General features: G+C 38.1%; 2 protein-coding genes across 3 annotated transcripts in view; one reads left to right on the forward strand and one right to left on the reverse strand.

The window, feature by feature from the left end:
* Nucleotides 1–15,866, forward strand: part of RTF2 (replication termination factor 2) — a 43,876-nt gene that overhangs the window by 13,480 nt on the left and 14,530 nt on the right. Inside the window, exons 2-6 of one of the 2 annotated variants that reach the window (XM_082491273.1) lie at nucleotides 200–298; nucleotides 1,561–1,655; nucleotides 1,759–1,852; nucleotides 2,067–2,206; nucleotides 3,540–3,618. In XM_082491273.1, the coding sequence (XP_082347399.1) occupies nucleotides 230–298; nucleotides 1,561–1,655; nucleotides 1,759–1,852; nucleotides 2,067–2,206; nucleotides 3,540–3,618 (477 nt within the window). In that variant the 5' untranslated portion in view covers nucleotides 200–229. Of the gene's footprint in view, nucleotides 1–170; nucleotides 299–1,560; nucleotides 1,656–1,758; nucleotides 1,853–2,066; nucleotides 2,207–3,539; nucleotides 3,619–15,866 lie in introns of those variants that run through there. The other variant, XM_082491272.1, reaches the window with a different exon arrangement.
* On the reverse strand, nucleotides 10,535–13,183 carry LOC309678266 (beta-1,3-galactosyl-O-glycosyl-glycoprotein beta-1,6-N-acetylglucosaminyltransferase 7-like; the record flags this gene model as incomplete). The annotated part of the gene is made up of 3 exons (XM_082491253.1): nucleotides 10,535–10,884; nucleotides 11,656–11,751; nucleotides 12,208–13,183. 3 exons carry the CDS (start codon nucleotides 13,181–13,183, stop codon nucleotides 10,658–10,660), a joined length of 1,299 nt encoding a protein of 432 aa, XP_082347379.1. The 3' UTR covers nucleotides 10,535–10,657.

The raw sequence follows: 15,866 nt of genomic DNA on the forward strand, positions 1-15,866 counted from the left end.
CGGGGCCGCTGCGGACCCTCCTGCGCGTGGTGGCACATTCCGCCCGCCCCTCCGGCACCGGCCGGATGGACTCGCCCGCCCTGCCCAGCCTCTCCCGCTGTTGTTGTTCTAGCCCCGCCCCCAGCCGGGTGGTTGCTAGGCAGCAACGATGACGATATCCGGGCACTCCGGAAGTACTTGACTTGTGCGGGGGAAGCGAAGCCGGAAGTGCAGCGCTGCGGGGAGCGAGATGGGATGCGATGGCGGCACTATCCCCAAGCGGCATGAGCTGGTCAAGGGGCCCCGCAAAGTCGAGAAGGTCGGAGGCGGTGGCGGGGAGTGCGGCCGCGGTCGGTCGGTCGGTCGGACCCGCTGCGTGAGCCTGGGCCCTGCTCGGGGCCCGCGGCCTTGGGCAGGGAGAGGCCCCGGGGAGGCCTGGTCAGTCCTGCCCGTCTCGGAGTGGCTGTAAGCCCGGCCTAGCTCTCTGGGTGCTGGTAGCGTGGAGGAGAGCGCCCTTCTGCGCGGCATTGGGCCTGTAGCGGGTGTCGCCGCAGGGTGACTGTAGCTGTGGCGCTACTGGCAGCTACAGTTGAAATCCATTTGTCTTCTGGAGGGCTTCTGGACATAAGTCATTCTGCTGAACGTGTGGAGTTTAGGGACCTCCTTCACCTGGGGATATGTTTAATAGTGTGACCAAGCCATTGGTGGTGTTGAACATGGCCATTTCTGCATTCCATCTACTTGCATTCTGAATGTTGCTTGGGCTTTCTCTTTAGAATGTTTTAAGTGTTCAAGGCCAGGTTGGATGGGGCTTTGAGTAACCTGGTCTAGTGGAAGATGTCCCAGCCCAGGGCAGTGGGATTGGAACTAAATGATTTTTAAGGTCCCTTCCAACCCAAACTACTCAGTGATTCTATGTTTTTGGGTAATGGATATACAGTCGTATCACCTGTGTGGGTAGCTGGGTAAAGATTGGGAAAAGTCTTACAAGAAGTGGCAGAAGACTTGTTGGCAGAAGGCAAATTACACTTGCTGATGTAAAATAAGTAAATAAAATCTATTTCTTCCCCACACCTGACTGTTCGAGTAGCTGTGAACCTCAGCCTTTCTTTTATGGCATAACGTATCATAAAATTCATGGGTTTAGACTGGAGCTTCAGGTACATCCTCAGATTTGGTTTTCTTGTTATCTTGTTCCTTACAGGTAGTGGAACTGGTAGTTGACCCAAGCAAGGGTGACACGTAGAACTCGAGAGAAGAAGGTAGTGGCAAACATTTAAAGAGCAAAAAAGAATGAAGAGGGAAGGGGACGTGTGGAAGTGGCACAAATTAAGAAAACTGAGTCAGAGTTAGGAAGGTGGGTCCCAAGATGCAGAAACATGTTCCATAGACAGAGGCAGACCCTCAAAACTGGTCATGAATTTTGCTAAAGTTATTTTATGGAATTGCTTTGAATGCAGAAAGTCGGTTTGGTCAGATACCTGGGGATTTGATTAATGCTACAAGTATTACTTGATTTTATGTTTAAATAATTTGCAAATATAAAAGCTATTTTTAAATCATGAATATTTTTTTCTTCAGGTTGACAAAAATGCCGAGTTGGTGGCAAGATGGTACTACTGTGCTCTGAGTCAAGAGAAGTTATGTCGACCAATTGTAGCCTGTGAGCTAGGCAGGTATGAATGTTTCCATATAGACCACTATATTAAAAGGTACTAATTTATCAATAAAAGAAAGTTATGAGAATCAAATATGACTGCTAAACATTTTATGTTACAGGTTGTATAATAAAGATGCTATCATTGAGTTTTTATTGGACAAGTCAGCTGATAAAACTCCTATGGAAGCTGCATCACATATCAAGAGCATTAAGGTAAACAGGTTGTGTCTAATGTTAGAGTGCCGTGAAAGTTAAAACATGCTACAAAACCTCAATTTGCTTGTGTTCTCACTACATACTGAAAGTGTTAAAAACAGTAAACCACAGGGAGAAAAATCCAAGGGAATGTTATCATGGCTCAAAAATCATAGAATCATAGAATTGTCTAGTTTGGAAACAGCTTAAGGCTTGTGTTTTTACTTTTCAGAATGTAACAGAACTAAACCTTGCAGATAATCCAGCTTGGAGTGGTGATAAAGAGAGTATAAAAGGTGACAAATATGATGACATCCAGTCTGCACGCTTTATATGCCCTGTGGTGGGATTGGAGATGAATGGAAGACATAGGTCAGTAAGTTCCTGGATTTTGTCTTTAGAAGCAAGTACTGTGCTAAACTGAATATAAAACAGGTTTGAATCTATAATGTTGTAACTCGTGTACTTAAGCCTTTGTGGGGAATGTTTGTCCTCCTTTCAGAAGGAGAGGGTTCAGGAGACTACTAAATGTCCTTTCATTTCATGTTCAAGAGGAAAGATAAAAAGTTAATCCTTTCCTAAATGAATTTATTTGTATAATAAAGGATTAGAGGGCAATGTTTGCAGAAAAAAAGTGACTAAAAGTTGGGGGCTAAATCACAGGAGATTGGTATGGGCAAGCAGAGGGAGATTGGATGAGACCGCCCTTTGTGTCACATGAAACAATTCTACCCCTCCCTGTGTTAGGATCAGAATGGAAGTGGGTTGTATGTTTATTCTAATCCTGCAATAGTATTGATTTTTTTTATTATTTTTTTTTAATTGGGCTGAGGAAGGACATTTCTTTGCGTCCTGGTTTGGGCAAATGAGCAATTTCTTTTTCTGTGCATGTTAACCCTGATGAGTGAGAAGAGGCCGGGTTCACAGCTTGAACAGTTGCAAAGTTGAACAGCTTGATAGTTGCAAAGTATTTCTTCCTCCAGAGAGTGATTAGCCAGGAGATACTCAGGTGAAATTAAAGAGAGAACCTGAAAAGTAAACCCGTTTTTCCCAGAGCCACCTTAGTAATTTTTAGTTCTGTTGAGGGTGATAGAGAGGAAAGGATTAACATAGCTCTCGGGAAAGGCAGATCACACGAACTGTGTGCGTAATTGCTTCACGCAGCCTTGCAAGAATCTTCCATGTGGACAGGAGAGACATGGGAGAACAGACGCTGGCTAGGGTCACTTGTGACAGCTTTGCTGGAGAGCTGGGCTGAGAGTAGATGAAACCAGTAAGCTTGGTGGAATGTGGAACCGCTGAAATAGCGTAACTTTGAAGTAGAACAGATTGTGGTGATTCCAGAGAAGCCTGTGTAGACCTATAGCAAATGTACAAAAACATCTCAAGAGTTTCTGTTTTACTAAGATCCCCTTGAGAGATTGTCAAACCTACGCTGAATTATATGGAGAATGAAAGAACACAATATTTGTTGTGGTTTAATGTACCAAATATTTTTCATTTGATTCTTACAGTGTGTAAATTAATAAGTGCCTACTTGAAGGTGTTGTTACCTTAATTAGCGGCAAGAATTTGTAAAGAGAAAGTTAGCTGTGTCCTACTAGCCTACTGCAGTGTTGTTTCTGTGTTAAATCAGAACTGTGCATAAAACTTTTAGACACAGGGTTTCTTGAAAACGATTGTATGTCTTGTCTTTGCTTTGAAGGTTTTGCTTCTTGAGAAACTGTGGCTGTGTGTTCTCTGAACGTGCTCTCAAAGAAATTAAATCAGAAGTTTGTCACAAGGTGAGTTTTACTTCAGCTTTAGTAGCAGTGGGGTCACATATAACCTCCACAGACAGATATATAGATATAGGTAGTACATAACTGTGTGTGTATATATACAATTGCATTCACATCCACTATTGTATTTTTTTATATGAATATGCAAATTGAATTGGAACTTGAAAAAGTTCTGGTTTATGTTGGCAGGAAGTAATTCTATATGGCCTTTTTTAATAAAAATGTGTAGCTGTAAGAATGAGTATTTTTGTTCTCAGGGGCAGTTTGATTTTGCAGTAAGTACTTCATAATTTTTTTTTTTTTTTTCCAAATATTTGGTTATAATTTCAGTCTAAAAAAGGGTGATTCATTTTGGTTTGGGGTTTTGGGTGTTTGGTTTGGTTGGCTTTTTTTCCCTGAATCCATGCGGTTTGTGTTTTATCAGTGTCCACTCTGTGTGTTAAAACTGATTACGTTTTCACATTATGTTTAGGTCTCTGTATTTTTAAAGGAAATTTGCTGTTGTCTATTTTTTTAGGGCAACTATTCATAGAATTTTCAGCACTTATATGAATTATTCTAGAAAATGCTGGCTGCGTTTCATTTAACAGTGCTGGTTTGATCTCATTATATCGGTTTCTTTGTAGCTAGGGGAAATAAAAGTTGCAAAATGCTCTTTTTTCTTATCGCTACTTTTATTATCAATGAGATTTGTGGTGATAGTTGCCACATTTAGGCAGTCATTTTTCAGCGAACACCCTCATATATGATAAAACATCCGGTATATTTGTATTAAACAAGACCTGTGAAGGAAAGGCTTTCTTGGTAAGTGATGTGGAATAGTGTTAGTTAGATTTAGCCTTGTATTGCTGCATTCAATGCTAATTTTGTTCTATAGAATACCAGTTTAGTCCTAATGGCTCTGCTTTCCTGTTGGCAGATACTGATTTATTTTTAATGAGGTTTTTGGTTTGCATCTAAATTTTTGTTGATAGATGGATGTAACTTGATCATTAAATGTAGGAATGAGATGTTTTGTCCACATCTTATAAGTCTGATAAAGTTATAAAAACTAAATGAATCCCACATTTTCTGGATTTTTTAATCATCAGTATTTATCGTAGTGTCATATTTGCATGTAGCTGTTTTCACATGCATCCTTCTGAATACTGTGAAGAATTCACATGTATCTAGAAATAATGAGGTGGATACAATACACTAGTCTGTCATCTTTTCATTGTCAGATTTTTGTGCATAAAGACAATGGTAACCAGCTGGGAGAACATGTTTTAGTCCACATTTCCTTTGATTAAGGTCTAAAAGTGATTTGGTAGATTTTTGGATATATACGGATAACATACTCATTCTGTATTCAGAATCAAGAAGGGGACTGGAACTCTTCTAAATAGGATCATGGGGAACTGGTTGCCAAGCTTTCTGGTAGCTCATAGTTTGTTTATATCCAAAGCATTAATTAGCGGCATTCCCCCAGCACTTTCTAGCTTTATGCAGCAATGAGGCATGTAGTAAAATGAACTAGAACTAATGAAGAAGAAAAAAAAAATAAGTGCTGCATATTGTACATATGCTAGGATTAGAGGTTTTTTATCAATAAATAGAATCCTCTTCTGATACATGCTCTGTCAAAATGCAAAAAAATTTTGAAGTACAGAATGTTTGAATACTGTGGATTGCCATACATGTTTCTACTGGTGCTAACTCCTGTATTTTAAGAATTACAATATGTTTTTTGAACCAAAATCTAACCTATGGGATCCATGTGGGTCACAGCATTATTTTTTTTCATGGCCTTGACACCTTGTATCTGTCAGTATGTGCTCAGATGCCAGTCCCTGTGTGCCCCTGCCACCGTTGTGTGTGCAGAGACATTGTTATGTGACTCCGGAGGGTGACATGATAAGAGTAGTTCAAAAAGAATAATCCTGTATTTGCTTACTTATGCTGTGTATTCAGTCTCTCTTTCCAGCTAGCAGAATCTAGGTTTTTGCTTCGTCTCAAGGGATGAGGTTTGTAGCGTGGATGTAAACTGGAAAAGTGTCGATCTAGAAGCTGTGTGGCAGTTCTCTTCCCCACTGCTGTGAAATTCAAGAAAGCTCTTTCAAAACAAGCTATTCTTGTGTATTAATTTCACTTATGAGCCTACAGAGCAGTCTTGATAGTCTGCTAAATTGTAAACAGCAACAGTTTCCCACAGGATTTTGTCAAACAGATGCTGTAATGATGCGTTCAAAACATTCACCAGAGAATACAGATATCCAGCAGCCCAAACAACAGTTCTGCAGTCCTCACCTTCCTACTCATGTACTTTAAACTAGATCGTCTGAACTAGATAATAAATATGTTTTTACATGCTACGAGATGCATATCACAAAATGTTGTGCTTCATGAAACTAGGAAATTACTTTCCTGTGCTCAGAGCAGAGGATTGCTTCCTTCCAAGCCTTCTGGCTTGGCTCGTGGGAATGCATACCACTTTGTGAAAAGTGCCATAGACAGCTGTGTTGCTGCTCAGTTTTCTTCTCAATTCTTTCTGTGGCAGCTTATACAAGAAATAGAGCAATCTGCTTGTCCAGTGATAGCCAGATCACAATAATTGCTAGGAAACAATTGAATGCATATGCAATTTTGCCTAATTTGAGGAAATGGAAAACCCCAAGATGAAGAATTCAGCATTCCTTGGTTCAGTACTTGCTGTACTCATAGATTTGAAAGGCTTTATGGAGTCTGGGTACATGGAGGATGAAGCAAACTTTCTATAAGAGTTCTCTTTCAAAAAAACGTATTTTGCCTCAATAGAAACTTTACGTGAAGAGCTGACTATTAAATATATGTATTTATCTGCTTTTCCTGGAATTGTTAAAAAGACTGTATTGGTACTAGGGAAAGGCGCAAGAATGTGAGAGGAAACTGTCATGGATGGAGGACTTCTAGTAAGGCAACTGTAATTAATATGTGAGGACTTCTTTGAAGTGACTTACCTCCCTCGGAAGTAGACTGTTCTTTCTTGCTTTGCATCTGAAGTAGCAGTACACTGAAGGATTCAAGTTAAAAAATAACATTAAAATGTGAAAACTCTTAAGGCAAAGAAACAGTCAGACACTGTAGCAGTGTGGAGAGAGAGAGATAGTTCAAAGCATTTACCATTCAGGCAATGATAGATGGTCTTGCTAAAATATAAAACTCCCTGGCCAAAAATATTTGAAAGAGCAATGAGATTTTTTTAGTGATGGTTTATGTTGGAGAGCGAGCGTGTTAGATGACAAATTTTGAAGCTTCTAACTATTTAGACTGAAAAGGGTTGAAAAAGAGCTTTATCTAAAACAGTGCAACTTATGAATACAAATAAAACATAGTACCTTTTTACACAGAAGTGTATTTCGTTTAAACCATATTTTTGATGTTTTGTACAGTAAGAAGATAAAATTTAACCTATCAGTACTAAGTCACATGCTAGAATGTGCAGGATAAGACTTTCAATCAGTAGAGAAACAACTTTGCTTTCAGATAACAGAGTTTGGTGATGTGTATTCTGTAGCACAACCCCCGAAGATCAGGAGTTTTCTGTTCCCTCCTGCTTGCTGTTCTTCAAGAAGAATTACATGTGATACGGAAATTGTCAGTGTAAAATTTGCACTTTTGAATAGGGTGTTCTCACCTATTGCTATATTTAATTCTCCAACAGACTACTAAAATTAAAAGAACAAGCAAGACTGTTTCTACTCATTCTTTTTGTATTTGATGGGATCTCGAAGATTGTAAGTTAGTACTAATCTGTGTTGGTCTGTAGATTTTGGAGCAGCCCAAAGTGATTAAATGTTTTGGAACTTCTGCTCGATCTGGCTTCCTGAGTCTTGCATGGGCAATCTTTGGTGCCTTCTTGTTTGGAAGTCTGCTATTTGACAAAAAGTGCGCTTTTAGAAATGATGGAATAAAAGAATTACCTAAAAGTGTATAGCATCTATATAACCTCACTTTTGGGGGGTTAAAAAAGGCACCATTACCAATTTTTAATGTTGACTCTCCTGTCTAAGAAGTTACTAGTGGTGTAATAGTATGCTAGAGGTAGTTTGGAGACATGATAGTGGTTATTGAGTCTGTGGTAGAAGTCCTTCTGGGAGTTCAGGTAGTGATTCTGGAAGATAAGGACAAGATTACATATTAAAATGTAATTTCTTGTATTGCTTTAAGATTTATTTTGCAACTGTTTTCAGAGTCAACAGACTCTAATACACACTTGAAATAGTACCCTAACTACTAAGGTCTGTGCCGTATAAAACACTTAATCAAATGTTTAACTTGGATATAGAGCTGTTGAACATGTACCTCAGGCTTTTCGGAACACAAATTATGCATGCATCTTTCAGATACAGTGTTAATGTGTCTGCAGCATGCTATAGAGCATAGTGTTTCCTTGAACAAGGTCACATTGACACTATATGCTCTTAGGTCAACAGTCACCGAAAGTTAGTAAATGGCTGCTGAGATCTAAAAGTTGTGATTGATCTACTCATAACATGATAAGGCATACAGAACTCAATGAACACTTTTTATGTATGTTTAAATGCTCTCAGCTTTCACAGTTTTATTACTTAATTTTTTTGCTCTTGTTAGAAGTAAAAAATCTTCCAAGAATATAATGTGGTTATGGTCACTCAGAATAGTGCATAGAATACGGTTTCTTAATGATTGAGAATGATGTGGTTTAATTATTATTTTCCTGGGGATTTTATATATGTAACACTTTGTTTAAAATACAAAGTCCTTTAAGGAAGGAGGATCATGCTCCAATGCTTTTCCTAGATTAACATGGGTAAAGTCATACCTAAATTATATTTTAAGAGGGGGTTTTGTGCAGATTTTTTTTTCCCAGTTTGACTAGTTCAGTTTCTGCAAAACAAGCCCATGTTATATAGCACCTTGCTATTGAATTTATCCTTTTAATTCAGTTCAGAAGTGAGAGACAACAATTTTTCCGTGTAATGGTGACGAAAGGTGAAAGCTAGATACTGGATTTGCTGCAATGACGGTAACAAGGAATGTTCCATTCACATTTTAGAAGACAACATGGAGTGGATAAATGCTGGCAGTGCCCTGCAATGGATTGGGTGTGGTTTGGAGAAAAATAATTAAGAATATTGCTATGATTAATACATGCCAGAGACCCATTAGCTTCAGTAATGGTTTTCAGAGGGACTCTCAACAAGCTCAGTGTAAACATACTACATGGCTTTTTTTTTTTCTTTATTTCCCCCCATAAAAAAAAATATCTCCAGCAATATTTATCCACAAGTTCTGGATTAATATATGAAACTGAGTACAGGTCCATGGGTTGAGTTTGCAAATTTGTATAAATAAATAGGGACCAGATGGTCTTTCTTTAGGTTAAAGTTCATTTGAAAGAAATAATGTTTCCAAGAAACTCATGTGGGAAAATGAGCAGTACAGTTCCAGGAACCTGGAAATAAGTTTGTAATAAAAAACTTTTCATGTTCTATTGTTAGGTCATTTGTTTGTTCGTTTGATTTTTTTGGAAAAAACGCTTAATCTGTAACTCAGTTTTCCTGTAAAAACTGAGTGATATTTTGGGTGCACGTTGAAGCTTATGTTAAATTGAAATTGCATCTAGACATTCATTTATAATTTGTAGTTTCTGATCAAATGAGCTGGTAAGTAACAGGACATTTTATTAGTTCCCATCAGAGTTCATGCAAAATTATTGGGTGTTTATTTGTATTTACTAGAATGAAACATTAATCTGCATTCTTGTCAAAATACTTCTAAAGGAAGATGAACAATTTAAAATGACTTCTCACAATTCAGGTTTCTCCTAGTCTCTTTCCATCAGTATTGCCTAACTAAAGACCTTCGGAGACGGAGTATAGAGGTTTAATCCTGTGAAAGAGTTGTCACGTTGTATGAAAGACCACCAAATATATCCTTTCTGTTTCTTCATATTTCCCCCAATCTTTTTGGTTGCACAAGTGAAAGGATTAATTTTGAGAGTCCTGAAGAGGAAAGAGCAACTCTTGCCTGCAAAAGGGCTGGATCCTTGTGCTGCTTTTTTTTTTTTCTCACTACAGTTCCGTGGTTTTGCCTGTGTTGTGTGTTGAAAGCCACTTCCACTGCAAGTGCTGCATTTGGTCTGCAGAGGGTTTGGGAAATTAGATGCTTGTCCTTGTTGCTGCTAGGTGTTTTCTCCAATTGCTGCACTGTTGCGAGGTTTGGGGAAGTTTTGTTTAGCTCAGTCAGGTACACTGGGATTGAAAGATGGCTTTTCATTCAGTTTTCCTTTGTTCCCTGGCCTCACATTTCCCACATCTCCTTGCCCTAAGCTCTTCCAGAGATTCTGAAACAAGGCCTTAAAGGTAAACATGCATTGCAGGACCCTCACTACTGTTACTGGCACACACCCCCTTTTCATTAGGAACAAAGCCTGAGTAGTGCAAGGGTGATGTTGCCATGCTACACTATGAAATTAGAGATGCAGCTGGCCATGAAAAAAAAAAAAAAAAAAAAACCAACAAAAAACCCTAAATAAACAGTGAAATGGACTCTGAAACTGGTTGTCACTTGCTTATCTACCAGCTCTGAAATTTTAGCGTGAACTTTGTTGTTCAAAATAATCTATTTCATAAGACATACAGTAGAAATTACTTTAACTTGTGCTCTTCGTATTTTATCTTTGTTCAGTCATTGCTTCCATTTTATTATTTTCATACCAGTTAGTCATTTTTTTGGCTGCACACATGAGGAATATGTATTTTTCCAGTTAAAGAAGTCACTTAAAAGATTATGAACTTCCTCCTTGTCTTCAGTAAGTTAGAGATTTAGACATGTCACTTTCTTTGAGAATTAACCCATTAGCAGTTGTTGCGCTTCATCTCACTGTAATAAATAAAACCTAAGTGTTTATTTCACTGGCAGACTGGTAGTACAGTGTTGTGCTTACCCTCGTGGTGTAATGCACAGAGTGAAGTCTATGGCTAAAAATGTTAATGGTTTCTGTCAATATTTTGAATGCTTGTTTAGATGTTAGTTAAGTTCAAACATTCAGCTTCATGTTGAAATAGTTCTCTTCCTGAAAACGCCAGTGATCTTCGATCGGGACTTCTGCCTGGTGCAGTACTTTAAGCCTGTAGCGTCTCTCTAGGCAGTCCATAACAAGTGGGTATGTTGCAGGCTCAAATTTGTTGGCAAACAAATGAGGTGACTCAATAATCCACTGCAAATCCCCTAGTCCATAGACACAAATATCTCTGATGTAGTGACCTGCAAAGAGAGAAAGAAGGTATCTGAAAGCACCAGAAAGCTGAACAGAATCATTTTAAGAAAAAAATAATGGTTTCACTCTGTAGTGTTACTGACAAAAATTACCTTTTGATTTCACATAGAGCATCACTGAAATATATCTAGAGGATAATGCTAGATTTTAAACATAAAGGCAAGGGTTCAGTTTTGCATTTTACCCAAATGGGTACGTTACCTCCAGCTGCCTTATTGACATGTTGCTCTGCTTAATGTTGTCTTGAAGTTGGGCATGCTGAAGTTCTGATCTCCTACTCTTTGGATACCCGTTTAATCATGCAGCACTTAACTGTACAAACTTAGCACAGTAACATATTTTTTTTTCTGCATGCTTTCCATGTGGTCAGCACTATTCTCCTTTTATTAATGTTCAAATTGAAGCAATTTAACACAATGTTAATGAAAGCATCTGACAAATATGCTTGTCAAGTAAACCCTCTAGTCTTCACTGAAAATTGATCGGTCAAGTTAATGCATTGGTAATTGGAGGTTGAAAGATCGGTTGTCAGTATATGGATACTGTGACGATCTTTGCAAGAATATATCAGAAGCTATTTAGATTGGATACGTGGAGTAATTTAGTAGGGTGGCTTGCTGTTTTATTTGATACTTCCAAAATAAAATATATATGACTACCAAGGCTCATTGATTAGCTAGTTTAAGGCATAATACGTAATTTGCAGTGAAAGCTAGTCAGAGAATCGAATCTGAGATCATGATCAAAATTCACGTTACCTTTGCAGCCTTTGTGTATGGTTCCTTCTTGATCTTTCCATTTAATGGCTCGAATGTTTCCTTCCCAGTCTGCATTGGGTGTAGCTCCTGGAGCATCTTTAAAAACATAAGGTTCTGATAAGATTTCTTTCTACTTATTGCAGGGAAATTTTTCACTGCTGAAGACTTTTTAAATGTAGCCACATTAAGTATTTACAGATGTTTACATCATAAGAACAGCAATCATTCTCAGTGTTACTGCTTTTTTTATTCCTTGAGAGCATGAGCTTTCACGTAGCAAAGAACTCTTTTAATCAACATTTTTCTAGCCTTGTAGCTAACGGTCTGCACCATAAGTAGTACTTTTCTGGAATCAAGCTTTGTTTCTTTGCCATCAGGAGATGTGACTTTTAGAAAGGGCAGCATCAAGGCTGAAGAAATCACTGTATTAATGCAATGCAGTTAAGTGGTGGTGTTAAGCTTTGAATTGGAGCTCACTAGCTGTCTATGTCAGAGAGCTTATAATGCTGTTGGTCCAGGGGTTATTCATAGTAGAAATAGTATATATCTTACCATTTAAACGATTCAGTGTGACCCAGTAGTGTTCATCCGGACTGTACGTGTCTCTTGACCATTCAAGCAAATCTTTTGCACGTGCATCGGTCAATGTAAACTCTACAAATTCTTTAGTGAGTATGTAATAGGCGCTACCAAAATATATTGTCAAATTATATGGAGGTTTAGCTTTTATATTCTTTGTTGGATACACATATGACATTCCAGAATGTACATATTCTCTGTAACTAACCTGTGTCCTGTGTTTCATATGAAGTGGTTGGACTACCCCAGGTGTCATATTTTTACCATTCCATTTACTTTTGATGTATTGTATAATGTCTTTGTTTGTTTTAATGGGATAATCTTGACCACATAGATTAATAACATAATTCCACTGAATTTTGGAATGAACTAGATCTCTCATGCAATTAATATCAGCTTGTAATCTTGAAAATCCTGCATAAACAACGTTTTCTCTTTTTGAGGAAATAAAAATGTTTTCAAAGCAATTAACAATGTTTTGTACAGCAGCTTTATAATCTTTTGGTGACTTTTCATCAACATGTATGCAGTAAATATTCTGAGGCATATAAATAGCTCTTAGCAGCTTCACAAACATTTCCAACTCCTTGTGAATTGTGATGATGTATGCCAATGAGAAATTTCCTTCTTCATCTGATAGTGGTCTTGTGATAAAATGCAGAGTCTTCAAAACCATGGAGCAGTTGCACGAAGTCTGAATGCAGCTGAGTGTTTTAGGTTGGTGGGTATTCTGGCAAAGGTTTCCAATTTTTAAGGCAGCAGTTTTCCCCACAAAAAGAGCTGAACAAAGTTCATCCGGGTAAAAACCACACTTTGCTGTATTTGCATTAATTTTTTGTTCATTTGTCTCTTCAGAAAGTATATCCTTTAGGTAGATAAAAGTGTAGATGAACATACAGACAGCAATGCACACTAAAAAGCCTGATTTTGTTGCATCAAGTGGGTTCATCTTTTATTTTCCAGATACTGTCTTCTCATCATAGTTTGTTTAAGCATTCAGATTATCTGAAAGGAAAAGTGAGTTAAAGAGAGGGAAAGAACCTTTTTGACTTTTTTTTTTTTAATAGATGACATGTTAGTGATTTATGTATAAACAGTTGAGATTACCCTGTTTCCAGTTACTAGGAGGGGCTGTGCTTGTGCCCACATGCATGCTCGTGCTGCAGTGTACTCAGCCACTGGAAATTATACTTGCAGAAAAATGAAGCAGTCTTTTTAGGACAAACAAAATTACCCAAAGGACCCAAAATGGCTTAGTACACGTCCTTACTTGAGCAAGGGGGGGCCTAGCCCATCAGAAGTTTCTTCTACTCTGTTTGCCAGTAGGCGAGTCCAGTGCCGTGGGCTGGTCAAGGTCTTGCTTTAGAATAGGGGAGACGTGTGAGCACTGTGTGCTAAGGGACAGCTGTTGTTGAGATTTCCTTAAGGCCTGGGAAACCTTAAGTTCTGCTGGAGGACCAGAGTTCAGTAAATTAAATCAGCAGAAAAATTATTAAATAAACAAAAGGAAGAAACTAAAACGTAATCCACAAAATACACTGTTTTTTATCCTTATAAAGTCAGTAAATGTTTCTAACTCTTTGAGAGGGTTGTTGTTTGTTTTTTTTTTTCTCGGACATCTTTGTACTAGTGCTTTGGAAAACAGAACATGCAGACAGTGCTCATTTCTTATTTTTAGCTTATGTGCGTATCCTGAGATAAGTACACTACCGCTGGTATTAGCATTCAGAGATAACTCTGTAATTTACATTAGTATTGGCATAGGAGTTATTCCATTGTAATTTTTTTCTTATGTATACCTTGCTGAAAAGTCAGAAGAATGAGAGTACAGCAGTCCTGAATCCCAAAGACATGAAGTCTTTGTCCTTGAAGCATTTGGTATAGAACTTCTAGAAAAAATTCCACGATTGGGGGAAGGGTCCATCAACTGCCATTAAGCTTAGTAGTTAAATTAAGAAAAAAAATTATTTTAAAGAGGATTCGATTCTCTTATTTTATTAAATGATTTTGGTTTTAGAAAAATCTGTATTTCACCTATAACTTTCATGCTTTGTAGCTATCAACATCACAATGTATTTGTTACTACACAGGAACAGAGAACAAGTGTATTTTTAGAAAGGTAGGTTTTTTTATGGAATGCTGTTGTAGAGAAGGTTCTACATTTTCATTAGAAAGAAGTGAAAAACACTTTCTTAATGAAAACTCAGTATACGTCTGCCTTAGAAGCTTGAAAATAAGGAGGGCTATGTAGTTAAAATAGAAATGAGGCATAGAATTTAAAAAGCACTAAAACCACAGGATTTGAACCAAAAGAATGGATACTCTGTAATACCATAATTTTAAAATCTTCCTAGTCTGTTGGAAAGAATGTATTTATCTTACTGTCCTTACTGGTATGCACTGGATTTCATGCTGGAAGAATGCCTCTTTTCCACTTAGCATTCCCGAAAGTGGATTTGTATGTTAGGTGGAGTGTTCATCCATTTCACTTCTATGTTCTGTCAGCAGTGCTCTTCAGTCTGTGTTGAATGCATAGGCCAAATAAAAACATTGGGAAATCAGGTCCCAGAAGAATATGTTTTTCTTCATGGCTCCTAAGGGATACATTTACTGGGTAAACAAGCTTGACGCGAGTCTTTCATCCATTTGAATGAAAAACTTCAGCAAATCAAATCCACGTCAACTTTTCAATATTGTGCAGAAAGGAGGAGAAAAAGAATGCCAAAAGGTGAATGCCAGGATTTTCATAGTAAGAATGAAATACACCAGTGCTGTAGCTCGCTACCAGCTGACTCCCAGGGCGAGAATAGATTTGCATAAGGGCCATTATGTACCCAATAGCAGAAGTTGGGGAGAGGGAGTGTCTGTTAGGGAAGCACTGATTTTTGTGAGCCTGGAGTCAGAAAAACTGTTTCATTCTGCATGAATAATTACAGGAGGAACACTGAGGTTCTCTGAACTAGTGAATGTGATGTGATCTCTGTGACACATCACAGGGAAGGTTCATTCCGGACATAAGAATTACACTGAAGATGGTTACAGAAATATTTGGGACTTTATACCTGCTTACAATATAGAACATCTGTACAGAACGAGCCCACTTGTCAGGTTGTTTGGTTTTTTTTTTTTATTAAATACATCTTTGTGGACAGGTTGCAAAGGATAGTTCCCTAGGGGGAACCAAGCTATAACCTGTTTGTTTCATACACTTACATTTTTATTACCCTTCAAATAATAGCTTCCAGGGATGTTTCAGGTTAAGTGTTTACTATGGATCTTTCCTACTGAACTGCGTGGATCTAGAAGCTGTGTTTTATGTGGCAGCACAAAAGTACGCAAACACCCCATTGTCAGGTGAGAAGAAACAATCCCTTCTCTAGTGTTGTCATGTTTCTGGAGAATGACTAAATGATGAAGCCTTGCCTACAAGAACAGAATTTGACATCTTTCAGCCTCAGGGTATGTTATAGAATGAAAACATTGGCTTACCGCTAGTATTTTGCCAGATTTAGAGCTAGAGTTGCAGCTGTTAGTTCTATTGTAAATGAAATTTGCCACTTACAAGAACGCTTTAGCCCCTGTGCTATTGTCTGCTGTCAAGGACTATGCTACCGTATTTCCTCCTGCCCTTG

The sequence above is a fragment of the Vanellus vanellus genome (assembly GCF_965231255.1).
Source record: "Vanellus vanellus genome assembly, chromosome: 15".
Classification (NCBI taxonomy): Eukaryota; Metazoa; Chordata; class Aves; order Charadriiformes; family Charadriidae; genus Vanellus; species Vanellus vanellus.